Below are 15,035 nucleotides of genomic sequence, written 5' to 3'. Positions count from 1 at the left end.
GTTAACAACTAACGTACCTCAGTCTGGGGCAGTCTCTGGGGGCAGCAGCGAAGCGCTTCGATGTTGCTAATTGTATTTGCACCTTAGTATTAACTAGTGCAAGGACTATCTGCAAGAAGTGTTAGCATAAATAAATGGTATGCTTTATTATATGGTCGTGAGATGCATTTTATAGTCACTGCTACATTTTCATAAATGGTCTGTAAATATCAAAAGCCATATATAGATACATAAGCACTGAAAAAAGTCAAGGAATATGTATATTCAGTTATCCTTCTCATCTAAATGAAAAGCAGTCATTCCAGAAATCAGAATATTGTTTTGCACACTGCTGAATGCAACAAAGTATGTGCAAGCTAAAGGAGAGTCAAGGGTTCACTCCACTTGCAGGAACCAGTTATGATGATTAACCTGTGAGTCTCCCTGTTGGCAAAATTAGCTTGTTAAAAGTAGGAGTGGGATGTACAGTCATTGCTATATACCACTGTATTGCCTAATGTAGTTCGGTTAGGTGAAAAGATGCGCAGCTTTCTCACCCTGCAATTTATCTCCTATTACTTTGAAATCTTTCCCTTTGTTGTGATTGTCACCTCATCTGGCTGGAAAGAACATAATTATAAAATCAAAAAGCTTTACATTTTTTTTGTGAAGTACAGAATGTAATTTTTATTTATATAAATTGTATCTATCTTTGTTGATATGGATCTGTTTCTTAATCTGTTTATATGCATACATGTAACTATATGTTCTAGTTTGGTGAATTCATAAGTAAAATATATATTAGAGCATAATAGACAACACACTTTGATGTTGTAAAAGCTGTTTTAAGCAGACAAATGAGGAAATAAAATTGCTCGGTGAATATATACACAATGTTAATTACACAAAGATTGAGAGCTGAGAGGGCTTGAACGACACTGGAGGAGGCCATTCCTCTCTCAAGTACATTAAATAAACACAGCTCAAATGATTTTGTCTGTCTGGAGGAAGTAGCACGATCTTTCCTTTATACCACACTCCTTACCTCTGAACGGTACCCGACTCTGACGAAGGCACAAAGTGGGTCAAAGGCTCCAGTAGCACAGGTCAGAAGGTGTGTCCTGTTGTAGTGATGCAGAACCCGAACATAATTGGCACACTCGCTCTAAAATGGAATCACAAAGGACACATGTGGTTAGAAGGAAACAAATGTTTACCTACCTTTGATCTTTGTAGTCCCTCAATCCCGGGAAAGGAGTCTGGATTGGGAGGAAAAGGGGAAGAGAATGGAATGAAGAAGTTGAGGACCTGGAAGAAAGTAGCTGGAGTGAGGGACACGTGTTTTAATGAGCAGTGATATGTGAACTACTTTGCATAATTGTCATAATTCTGTAAATCACTTTACAGTATTCTCACAAATGTATTCAATCATAATGATTTGCATCCAATATACTCCCCATGTAATTAAAGTATTCCAGTGTTGCCGTTTTTTCAGAACAGGATAAACAATGAACCAGCATACAATTAGAAAAGGGTCATTATTCTTAAGGAACCATATGAGGTAGACAGTAGGGAATTACAGAAGGTTTTTATAGTTGAAAGTTTTTAACATTCAAACAAGTAATTCTGACACAGATTGCTCCACAATACCCAAAGCCATACTACTTTAAAGTAAGCATTGAAATCGAGAATCTAAAATTTACTGAAAGAATTAGACAGCTACATCCTCAGACACAGAAGTCTTCTTTGGCACTACAGAGTTTCAGTAGGCAAAATAGTGCCCATAACCTCAAAATCATAAATTCACATAAAATGTGATTTGAGGAAGATTTTTTAAAAAATATATGAAACTAACCACTAGAGACAACATTTGATTGTCAAATGTTCTGAGGTTTCTGCTGCAAAAAGTTACTGTCTGTAAAGGATGGTAATTAAATATATTTAATTTTGTGCCAACTGGTGCCAACCCTCAGGTCTGCAGGATTAGAAGCAAAGAGGGCACAGGTAATGAGGCACTGCATGTGCACTTCATTCCATAACCTGTGTTCACAAGGGCGGGCTACAGGCCATTTCCTGGGAGTTCTTATCGCGCAACACTAGTTTAATTTCCAGTTGACAGAGAAGATATTAACTCATTCATTGTTATACTCATAAGTCAAGCACGGAGCCTGACACACAGAACTTGCCTGCTATGTCCTCCCACTTTTCACTAATTCACTAGTTCCTTTTGATTTGCATTAATGCATAGATTTATGAGAATGAGAAAACTTACCAGAATTTCAATGAATTTGTCATAATTAAAACTATATTTTACTTTTTAAAAGTGTGCTCATTTGAACAAAATGATTTTTGTTTGTTTGTTTGTTTTTCCAGCCAGGGTTTCTCTGTGTAGCTTTGCGCCTTTCCAGGCTGGCCTCGAACTCACAGAGATCCGACTGCCTCTGCCTCCCTAGTGCTAGGATTAAAGGCGTGTGCCACCACCGCCCGGTTTTCTTTATAAATTTGCAAGGTTATGGTAGAATGTGACTGTGTAGATATGAAGTTTTTCTGTCTTCATATCCTGGAAGCACTTGCTTTTCTCTGCTGACACTACCTCTGCTTTCTTGTCCCCTCATGCTCTCTTGCAAGTGGCCCTCTTCCCAGATGGCCAATTTCTGCTCTCTTGCCACATCATTTTTGAAAATTATTTCTTTTGTTTTTTGACATATAAGATAATTACATTTCTACATTTCTGTTACTCCCTTCAAACCATCTCTTATATCCCTTCATACTCTCTTTAAAATTCATAGCCTATATTTTCAATAACTGCTGTAACACACACACACACACACACACACACACACACACACACACACGTGCCACTGGCCTGCTAACTCCATTCCGGTAGACTCATCATCTTCATCCATATACACTCTCACACACACTTATATACTCACTCTCAAATTGCTTCAAACCTAAATTAGCCAAATCAATTTTTGAAAACATCCTCTTATCAAATTAGACATTGCTATTTCATCGAAATAAATTACAAGAGTAATATTACCCTCTCTTAGTCCTAAAGATACCTTTAAAATAATGTACACAACAGTGATGAAATGAACACATTAAGATTTCTCCTTTAAGTTCTCTTACAAACTTCCTGGGATAGAAAGACCAGAAGATTGACTTTGCCATGCAGTCTCCCAGGATACTAAGCCCCTTGGGAACAGTGAGGACTGCATTCCTGAGTATATGGTTCAGGGTTCACAGATCCATCCATTCAACTCCTGCGTATGTAACATTTCACTCTGTGTGGGATCCACACAGTGAATAGAATCTGTCCATGCAGACAAGGTGAAAATTTTCTGTCCTCCCATGGCTGGACGCACCTGCTTTCCTCTATTGACATACTGTCACTTCTTAGAACCAATTAGACCACATTTTGACTCAGCTGAGCTTAGACTGACATGGGCTGAGAGTCTCGATTCTCAGTGTCACAGTGCAGACTAAAGCAGAGAGAGCGTTGACTCATTGCTTGGCTCTACTCCAGCGGCAACAGAGACTTGGGAGTTACTAATAATGTGCTAGTCACTTACATTTTTTTAGCTTAGGAGAAACAAAGACAAGTTTGCTTTCAAGGAAAGACCTAGGCTGTCCTCCAAGCCATGTTTTCCATCAGAGAAGGAGGACCACTCATTCCATGTAGGCCTCTCACCCATGTCTCAGGGAGACCGGAGGACAGTGTAGAGAAGAGCACTTCTCACTCCTGGACCACAAGGACTCTGGGTTGAAATGGGACAGACTTTTCTTCTAATACCAAAAAAGACTCCAGAAGCATTGTTACATGAGCCAAGCTCCTTTCCTGCACCAACTCCTCAAATTTGTGACCTCACTTTGTTTCTACAATTCTAATTACTTAACCAAAGTGAAATGAAATCTCTTAAAGAATTTGACTTCTCTTATCCCCTTCAAATTAAGAAAAAAACAGAACCACCTACATTTGTGGTTCTTTCCCAAATAATCAGAAGATAAACATTAGTATAAGGAAATTATAAATCCAAGTTTAATAAAATATAACAAAATAAAAGCTCCACAAGGGATTGGAGAGATGGCTCATCTTCATGAGTTTCAGAGGATCCAATGATCTCTTTGGGCCTCAGAGGGCATTGCATGCATGTGGTGCACAGTCACACATGTAAGCAGAACTTCCACACACACAAAATAACAACACAAGAATTTTTTTAATACATGCTCCAATCAGGATGGTAGCCTGCTTTCTCTCAACTCTACATTAAAATTCATTTTATAGAATAATGTATTTATGGTATATCTTCTCTCTTTATAAAAAAAAAACATTGTGTATACGTCTTTGAAGAAAAATAAAACTTTAGTAATTCAATCTTTCTAGGTACCCATGAATAGAATCTGTGATGTAGTTAATCTATAATGAGTAGTACTTACTGTGTCCTTTCCTTTCATTATGCATTCTTCTACTTTTGCTGCTGTACTCGGCCAGTATATCTGAAATTGAAGATAATGGATCATTATGTCAACTCCATATAGAAGTAAACCTCACTAAAATTCATAAACCATTTCATTTTCTTTTACAACCCAATTTACAATTTACAATCCATTTTGTACTACCTCCTGAGAAGATAAGTAAAACTTATCTTCTTCAGATAATTATTTGTGTGATTAAGAAACTTTGGTATGAGCTCCCACTTTATGCTAAATCTTTTTAGTAATCCCTAGTCTTCCTGGGATTTCACCTTTCACCTGCAGAACCAGCCACTCTAGAACCTGTTCCTCTCCACGTTGGAACCTCTTCCTTCCAATTTTGATGGGGAACCAGACTACTCATGGTGTCAAGACAAGCATCTCCTCGGATTCTTTGAGTCCCTGTTGCGTTTTTACCACCAAGCACAGAAAATTGGTGTTCTGGACTCCTGATAATGTTTGGGCCACAGGAGAGTATGAAAGGATGGAGGACTCTTAAATGCATCACTGAGTAATAAGTCGTAGATGCACTACAGCTTTCCATGGCTATACAGCAAATTTGCAGCCAGCCTTGACTACAGGAGACCTTGTCTCAGTACTGCCTTATGCAGCAAGACTGTTTTACCCTTCATGTTTCCACGTGGATTTGCAGAATTTGTCCTGATGTCTCAAGTTTGTTGGCTTCTTTCTTAAAGAGAAGGCTATATAAACGTTCCCTTTTGTTAACAGTACCTAGCACTTTCCTGAGACCAAAGCAAACAAAAAAAGTTTTCTCACAATTGTATGATATTATTTCTTAAATGGTTTTATTTATCATTATCTTTTCCCAGCCTCCCCTTTTCTCTTGTTGCATAGACTATAGATCCAATTCACATGGGGCCACCAATTGCACAAAATAATTATAATTTATTTTCCCTTTTACATTGTAAACTTATGCACAGAGGTTTGGGTTGGTTACACTATGTAAGTCACAGTGCACATCATCAGTGGCCTGAAAAGGCCTTTCCTTTTAGTTATTTATTATTTCTCTCTTTCTATCCTGGCCATCCTACTTACTACATATGAGGCAATTATTGTAACTTGTTACTAGATTCATTTTCACATTTGTTTATATTCTTTTAAAGTAGGTAGTATTGCTTTTGTGCACATATTTCTAATTTATGTAATTATAACTCATCATCTATTTGTTTTAACTAAGTCTATGAAAGTAAGGCAATTTGTGTGCGTGCGTGTGCACATACATGCACGTGCACACATGTCTCTTATGTCTCCTCTCAATTTCTCATCGTCCCTCCATGTGTTCTAAGTAGAACTTGTCTGCAAAAGCATTTGGATTATCAAACTAAATATTAGACATTGCTTTTTATTTGACAGTTGGCAAGCATCAAGAATGAGAATTCCTGTTTAAAAATCCAGTTTTCTGATGCCTCTAAAAGAAAATCAAAAGTCAGGCTATACTGGGTATATCTCATATAGCAAAGCTACTGCCAACTTACTGTTTGGAGTCTTGTTCCAATACTCATTGACTGCTTGCTGGCTGGCTCCCTGACACCCACCATCCTTCTAAGCAGTTTAGTTTTTGTCATCTGATGTTCATCTTTGAATCCCAAGTATGTTTAAGATTTAAGTATTCCTTTAAAAGATGATGCCCCATTAAAAGTTCAGAAGTAGAAGAGGCTCTTCCTGTCAGTCACACATTACACAGCCTAATCCAGGCTGAGAATTTACAAAATGGTGGCCATGGTGTTTTATTGTGTGATTAAGTTTATTATTATGTGAATGACTGTGAGGTCGAGTTTTTGCTGGGTCTTGATCTTCCAACAGTTTCTTGCTGACAGTTACTAAGCAACAGGTGTTCTCTACTTTTCAAAGTACATCATCTAAACCTTACAAAAATCACATGAGTTTACCATGTTGGTATACAAGAAGGGAAGACACAGGAAAAAGTAGAACTAGGAAAGAAAAACACTTTCAAAGTAAAAAAGCTGAAGCATATGCATAGAATCGTAAAATTGTTGCTCCTGGTTTTCACAATGGACTCATCAGTGGATCATATGTAATGAGTCAAGACATCACACGAAAGTGTTGATGCAAGTGAAGTTGCAGTATTTATGATCGGAGTCAAGAAATCTCATGAAGGTGTTGATGGTTATGTGTACTGGAAGTGATGCTGCAGTTGATGGTCTGGACCCTGGAAATAAAGCTACAGTATTTATCATCTTTATTCAATCTAGTGTTTAGATTAAAAAAAAAACTTATTGCCCTGAGAGATTTTCTACAATTATTTGTAAAATCTGTTTTACCAACTTGAGAATTATGACTTTACTATGGATTTTTATCTTATTTAAATTCACATGGTAAAGTAGGTTTTGTATACATATATTCATATGGATTAACATATGAATATATACATATTAATCATATTAAACAAAATAAAACTCATTTAAGGATGTCTGTTATTTTTTATGTCTTCATTTATTGATATGAACAAATTAGAGTACAGATCACCAATAACTCAAGAATAATGCCTTCTATCCTCAACATACTTATAAGATGTGGAATCTTCAAAATGTTGCCATCTTTCGTTACTCATTTTATCTTCATTATAAAATGATGATTTCTTTAAACTGTATTCTGAGAACACAATACCACATATTCTCATTGTTTCATAATGATTATTTCCAAACACACTGTTTTGGTGGTAAATCTCCAAGCATTTCTACTGATCTCCTGATGACTTCTATTTCAGACTATCTTTCCAAATAGCTGGGAAAGACACATGCACAAATTGTGCTTGGTAAAAGGGAAATTTGTTCACTGATCATGAAAATGAGGAGGAGATCCCTCTGGCCAGAGGTTAGTCATTTTGCGGACAGCCTCCTTGTCCCACTACTGATAAAGTTTTCTGAGCTTGCGATTCCTCAAATATAAAACATCCACTGTCTAGCAGTGTCTGCTGAGGCTTCTATGCATCTCCCCCTGTAGAATTTAATTTGAGGCTCTTGCTGCCTGCTGTTTCTGAGTAACAAGACTTCTTTGTCTATGGCCCAGGAGGGTTAATGCCTTCTGACAGAGTCTATGAAACCATACTGGCTAACTTGCCTAGAATATCATGTCAAACCTCAGGCCTTTAACTGTTTGGCTCAAACAAAAGAGACTGCATTATGTGGTAGTGATAGCAATAAATATCTTTTCTAGAATTTTCAGATCATGCACTGGTCCTAGAACAAACCTAGGGAGGGCAATTAATCTGAAGATGACAAATCTAATCTTGCAAGCGTGTTTTGCAAAGTGATTCTCATCAGAACTTTTCAGATATCTTTTCACCAGGCACTGTTTCTCACACTTTGATCCCCCATGATGTTCTTGTTTGTACAAACACTACCATGATTTATATATTTAATTTTAGCTCTCTTATTAGAATACAAGGAACAAAGCTTGTCAATGTCAGTTGGACCCATGGTTTAGACATTCTATGTATTCAGTGTCTGGTGATTGGCACCTTTATCACATTCTTTATAAGGACAATCCAGCTAAAGAACTTGTTGTGAACTTTCAGTGACACAGTTCACAGACAGGAAAATGCCTCAATCAAGGTCAAATGGAAAGTAAAATTTCCCAGTTTTATCAGGGAGGAATACTGAGCATAATCACAATGGCCTAAGCTTTCAAAGATTGGCAGGATCACTGTAATCAGGCAAAGTGAAATTGATCAAACCACTCTAACTGGAAAAAGGGTGATGGAATTGGCCTAAACACTACAGCAAAGTCTGATGTGTGGGAAAATTTTCCTTAAAGTTCTGTTGTTCTGGTTTTGCTTAGAGGGTTTTTGATCACATGTTTTACTAGTTTAACATGCTCAAGACTCTCGCCGGAAGTTACCTGGGATGACAAAATAAGGCAAAATGACTTCCATGAAAATAGAAAAGTTCTATTTTTGAAGTGATCATGTGTAAATGCTCTGCCAAGCCAGTAAGGAAAATCGTTTCCTTCATTTGTTTTGGCAGTGAGGATATATTTTGGTTTGGCTCCACAGTTTAGCATCCAAAGAAGCCATAAAACTAAGTTATTTGTTCTGCACAAACATTTTTAGAGGCAGTTAGACAACAGGGTATAATGTTGCTTCCAAATTCACTGTACTAACAGAGTCCCAAAAGCAAAAGGTTAACTACACATCACTTTATCACAATCTCTCTGCCGTGTAATTCAGTCACCCCACTGCATATTAACAGCCATTTACCATTCTTGCACATCTCAAAGGAGGAAAACAAGACAAAGCATAAATTAAATTACTAAGTCATTTTTTTCTGTGCTCCCTATTGAGATTCATAATTATATCAGGATTAAGGATTTAACAACTTGCTTTTCGTAAAATGCTCAGATTTAGTGGACCAAAACAAATTAGCAAAGATGGGATAAATAAACTGTTTTAAAATGTCCTTTTTACTTAAAAATAAATAAAACAATTCAACTAGCATAAATTATCTCCATATATCATAAGCACACAGTTATGACACTATTATAATTTCATGTAATACTATCTTCAGATTTCTAGTATTCTAATAAAAAGTGTTTTATAATTTAATTTAACTTTCTATATTTTGTATCTGTGTATAATAACAGGAATCATTAATATAAACTTAAATTGTACATGTTATAAGTATCATTAAAAGCAAGAAAGTATATTTGAATATAACACATTAAAATAATCCTAATGGCTTATAAATGGTAGTCCTTAACCTCACACACATTATCACTCCTAGGGTTTATGCCTTTGCACTTAATTATAATGACTGCCATTATCCAAATTGTTTATAAGTCAGAATTATGATCTTTTAGACTCTGGATAAAAATCAATACTTGAAAGACTCATTCTCCAAAGCATTTGGACCCAACCAGAACTTGCACATTCCACAAACATCAATGACCCGATAAATGCCCTCCTTTATGTGTGAAACTTTCTCAATTGCTATCATTAATGTGAATTACCCCTAAAATTCATATGCAAATTATATTTTAATGTTTCCCTTCCACTCAATCAAAAAGTAAATTCTAAACTACAATATTCTTTTTGACCTTGAGTGAATGAGGAAATCGTGTATAGTTTTCTAAATAGAATTTTCCAATGGCAGTCATATCTACAGAAATCCAAATTAATTGATGTAATTTTAGCTCAAAATAAGCAAAATAAGCTTAAGTTTAGAAACCTAGAGAGCAAAATACGTTACTAAATTTCCCTTAACTAAAGGTTTATTGTTAAATATTGGTTAAATTATGACCTTCTTAAAATATAGTTTCTATGAAGAAAATGTCCATATCTGATGTTTTGTAAAAAAGAAAAACAGATCTTATGCTTTAAACTAAAATTGTTGTTATCCAGAGGGTCAGTTTATTTTTCATGAATTCACAGTAATTGTCTTCCAGGCCCAGACTACAACAGGAGTTAAGGCAGGCACAGCTGTGTGTGTGTGTGTCTGTTACCTGGGGTTGGATGCTGGAGCCTCCTGGGGCTGTGGGCTCTGCCCTAAGTATTGAGAGGTAGTGAAGTTCGTTTACTTCTTTCCACTGTCATCACCAACAAACTAGTCCTTCGGCCCTTAAACACTGCTAAACGGCAGCTCAGCAAGGCAAGCAAGAACCAAAGGAACCTCCTTCCAAAAGATGCAGCCAGGTGGTACCCAGAAAACCAGCAGAGGAGACAGGGCAGGAATTTCCATGATTCAGAAAGAGTGCCCTGGGAAGAGTGGAGGCTTCTGCGATAGACGTGATGGTTTCATGTGTAATTGCTACTACTTACTCGCTTCCCATCTCCGGTGTCTTCCTCCTTGCATTGATTCAATGTGCTGCTGCTGAAGGAAACACAACTGAACTCGGATTCTAACTACGATTTGCTCGTGTTCAAAATGTTCCAGTCACACCAACGTTGACTGCAACCAAGCAGTCAGTTTTATTTGTGAGCCAATCTCGGCCACATGCCCATCTTCCAGGCTCACTTTGGGCCTGTGCTCATCTGTGCCCTGCGCTCGTACTTCCACCTTCCTTAGAAAGGTTGGCACATTCAAATCAGCTGCCTTAAATCCTAATGATGATAAAGTATGTAGATAGAGTTTACTGTGTTTGAAACATTGTCTTAGACATGAACTAACTCTAAACTCCTCAGAAAAGGCAAGAAAATGGGACTATGGTTAGTCTATGATTGAACAGTATGGATGAGGAATAAATAGGTCCACATCAATAATCTAATAAGAGGTAGACTTAAGATTGGAATCCAGACGATCTAGCTATAGAATCTGTGGATTTGTATTATATTGTCTAACATATTAAGAGTTTTCTATGAATTACTACAATAAGCCTTAAAGTTTTTAACAACTGATTTGAAGTTCATTGGATCAACAAAATTCAATGTATTAATGCAAAACAAAATGTCTGCCTGTTCTGTTTGAATGCTCTGGTCAGAAATCTAACGTATCATAAATTGTCACTATCTTTCCTGGTCACATCTTGACACTCCCAGAGGTATGAATACATTGGATATGAATAGGAAGTGTAGGGAGAAATTATAATTATATATATATATATTTATTCAGACAACCCAAATTAGAATTTATTACTAAATAGTGAATTATAATTAAAACTGACTGACAGGAAATATTATAAGAACTGTTCCAACATCAAACATGAATTCCTGTGCATGGAAACCAATCTCAATATAGGTGTGGAGTTTCATTGTAAACAATATCTAGCAAGAAGGCCAGGGGTAGGTACTGAACTCTAAGCAAATGAAATGTTGTCTCTCTTCCAATTTTCACTTTACTATCAATGTTATATCTTGATACTGTCAGGTCTGGATCAGAAACATCAATGCTACAGAACATTTCACTCAGAACATGTTTTTCTCTAGTTCAGACAAACCTCTTCTTGGAGTCAAAGATTTTAGAATTAAAAAAAAAATAGACGGAGGGTTGTTTGCCTTTTAAATTTTTCTTAAAATGTCACTGACAAAGTGATAAGATCAAAGTGAAATCTAAAAATCTGATGTCATTTGGAGGTATTTTAGAGACTTTTAGAGGGAATGACATATAAATTTTAGCAGAGGAGAGCTCTCAAATAAAGTAAATGGAATCATAAATTGAAAGTTTTAGAAAAAAGAGAAATCTTTAACATGAGAACTCACTTTTATTTTTCAGTGAAAATGAAATGTGCTCATGGATATAACAAAGACAGCAGAATGGTATTTAGTGGTTAGAGATTATTATTACATACTTTAGGAAGTGTAGTGAATAAAACAGACTCTTAAAACAATGGCAATTCCTAAAAACTACTTAACAGAGTATGCCTATTAAGTGGTAGGTTCTTGTGCATTTTGAAATTGAATGAGAAAGTTCAGTGTTACGTGTGTGTCCACATGTTTCTGTTTAAAATACATTTAAAAATATTTGGAGCTACATGATAGGACTACTGTTTTCCAGGAGAGATAGAATATCTGGACACACATCAAAATTACCTGGGTGGATTTAAGAAGAATCACTTATTCCTCATTTCGTTCCAGGGGTGGGGTCAGGAATGACATTATTTACAAGAGCCTTAGGTGTTTATAAATGTGCAGTTAAGGCAGGAATTACAGCCACATGCTGAAACAGTATCACTTTCTTTGCCAGAAAGTACATATGTAAGAATTGAGTAAGGTGTGAGGTGGGATTATCAGAAGGCAGACAAAATTAAAGGAAATTAGAAAATTTTCAAAAAAATTCATTTTGTGAAAGTGTTTTGACAACAAATACAATGGGATTTACAGGAGAGCAGACGATGATGCTTGATGGGGAGCTTTAAAATTAGCAACACATGCACTGTAACTTCTTCAGTGTTGATGTGTACTAGTTACTTTTCTATACCTGTGATAAAACATCCAGACCAAAGCAACTTATAGAAGGAACTGTTTATTTGGGGGCTTACAGCTTCGGAGTTATCAGAGTCCATCACCATAGTATGTGGGGAGTGTGGCGGTAGGCAGGAATGGGAATGGAAGAGCTGAGCTCACATCTCCAGCCACCAACAGCATGAGAGAGAGAGCATGCACACTTCCTCTAGCAAAGCCACACCTCCTACTCCTTTAGTTCTAACCGGAAACCAAGCACTCAAAAATAGGAGTCTATGGAGACCTCTCTTATTAAACCACCACACTGTGCTATTTGAGATATCTATGTCGGCATAGATGAACCTAATAAAGACCTACAAGTAGGAGCCATCTTCCCATGTAGATTGAGAAGCAGAGTCTATTTTAACACAATATGGGAATCAAAATCAGATTTTTACAGAAGGTTAAGAAAGGCCAGGGAATCTTCTGTAAACCTAGCAAAAAGAAAGAAAGAACAATTTAAAGGGGGGAAAGTTTGGAGATGTGGGGGGGAAATGTGGCTGGAGAATAATCAGCAGAATGGGAGAGTGGGTAGAAATGGTCTGACTGAATACATTTTGGTGTGATCAAGCTGAGATTAAGTTTAAAAGGCAAGCCATAGTAGATCATGAAGGGCTGTCAATCTGGGAAACTTACTCTAATTTTACTCACTAATCTTGTCGCTTTCTTTTGCATTTTACATGATTATCTTATTCCTGTAAGTATTACTGGACTTTGGTCACAGGACCCCAAAACATTAAGAAACTCCCACACAAAAGTGCATTTGTCTGATTTTTTTTTTAGAGAGGGGGATAAACAAGTCTAAAGAAAGACTGAAAATAACCAATTGTAACAAAAGATCAGCAAAGAGGGGTTCATATCACACACACAAGGAATGTCATCTTACAGAAGAAGAGGGGCATCTCTGGGTAACAAGGGAGAAGGAGCCTCACAGAGATAGATGGTAGGTCGGCTGCTGACAAGGAGTTCGAGGGTTTCTATGTGCTAAGTGAAGATTCGTAGTTGCTCATCTTCACTGAGAAACCATCAAGGCTAATCCATCGTGACACATCCTTGGTGACTGCTAACTATAGTCACCAAGGGCAGCACTGACCCTCACCCTGGGTCAATAATCAATACTTAAAGTCACATCCCATAGGGCTCTGTACCGCCCCTCATCTGACCTCACCCTTCTAAATGCCTCAAATCCTTTTGTTAAATCCTCTGGAACACCATTAACAAAATTCCTCCTAACTTCTCCTTTATTTTTCCCTTTACTTCCTCTCTCTAATTAAATCCAGGTCACCCCTTGAGACCATGGTTCCCTCCAGTCATGTTTAGTGATGATGGCTTTCTTACTCTGGTGAAGATGATTTCATTGATTTTCCCCCACTCCCCCCTCCTTTTTCTTTTTTTTTTACTTCTTCTGGTCTAAATTTTTTAAATTTGTCCATTAAAATCTTAAAATATAGTAGTGAGAAGAAAGCCCTGCTCAGATGTTCATGTTATGACCATGTCCATACTACCTGCTACTCTCTTGTAGTGTTCTCACATCATCCCTTGGTGTTCCTTCTTCTTAATAGGAAATCTCTTTAGTTTACATTCCTGTATTTCTCTTCACAAACATGACTTATCGTCCATCACACCAGCCAACTGGTGCCTGATCCTTAACTGTTTCAATGATCTGGTTTTCCAAATCTACCTTGCCCATGCACTCTGACTTCATTCTCCAACTCTGCAGTCTAGTACAGTAGCCACAAGCCACAGCTGGTTACTGAGCCTTGACATACAGTGTGCAACCAGGTTTTCTTCTATGAAAATAGTTTTCTGACCATCCTGCTCTCCATGCCATCCTCTTTACCTCCCCTCCCCCACAGAGATGCTTTATTTTCCTTGTAACATTTATCATATTTGACATTATAAAATGTTTTTTATTTACTACAATATGTTCTAAGTTTTATACTTTATATGATCCATACTAATGTTGCTAAAATTATAAATAAATAAATTAAAATGATTAAAATGGAAATTACTGTTCCAAAGCTAGTAGTAATGTAGTCATGCAGAGGTACATGAATTAAGAAAAAGTGTTGAAGACTATGTGGGCCATGAAGATAAATGGGGAAATGTAGGTGATTTTGCAAATAAACTGGCACCTTGCACATGAGTGGAGGAGGAATTTGGCAAAGTTACCTGGGTCACCACTTTTTACAAGTGGCATTCATGTATCGTTGTTAGTGATTCTACTTTTGCATATATTCTTTGGGTGCCTTCCTGTGTTTGTGTAGCAGGGGATGCTTTCTAGAATGATCTCAGCACTAGTGAAGCCAAATATTAGAATCTACCCAATATCATTTGATATGGGAATGATGAAGTATGCTCTATTTATATGTTGGAAAATATTTCACAGACTCAAAGTTAATAATTTATTGTGTATCTAAAAAACTTGCATGGTCTTTTACAAAAATGAACAAATCTTGTATATTCAAAGAGGACTAATATTTGCCTTTTACAAGTATAGAACAGAGGCCCAGCCAAGTGAAGGCATTCACCTAGTGTTATATATGGAGAGTCAAGATTTGAACTTCAAACATCAGGGCAATGCTCCCTGGTTGCCAGTGCATCTCTAACAGTAAGGAACCAAGAAGAATGATGAATAGGATTAAACCCATATACAAAATTACAT

General features: G+C 36.8%; 1 protein-coding gene across 1 annotated transcript in view; it reads right to left on the bottom strand.

The window, feature by feature from the left end:
* The window catches only part of Sema3e (semaphorin 3E), a 118,485-nt gene that overhangs the window by 88,927 nt on the left and 14,523 nt on the right, over nt 1–15,035 (bottom strand). Inside the window, exons 3-4 of the mRNA XM_036181873.1 lie at nt 4,420–4,479; nt 1,025–1,144 (exon numbers count right to left, since the gene is read on the bottom strand). Coding sequence (XP_036037766.1) covers nt 1,025–1,144; nt 4,420–4,479 — 180 coding nt within the window. The remainder of the gene's footprint in view (nt 1–1,024; nt 1,145–4,419; nt 4,480–15,035) is intronic.

This window comes from Onychomys torridus, chromosome 3 (assembly GCF_903995425.1).
Source record: "Onychomys torridus chromosome 3, mOncTor1.1, whole genome shotgun sequence".
NCBI lineage: Eukaryota > Metazoa > Chordata > Mammalia > Rodentia > Cricetidae > Onychomys > Onychomys torridus.
This window is presented reverse-complemented; position numbering and strand designations above follow the sequence as displayed.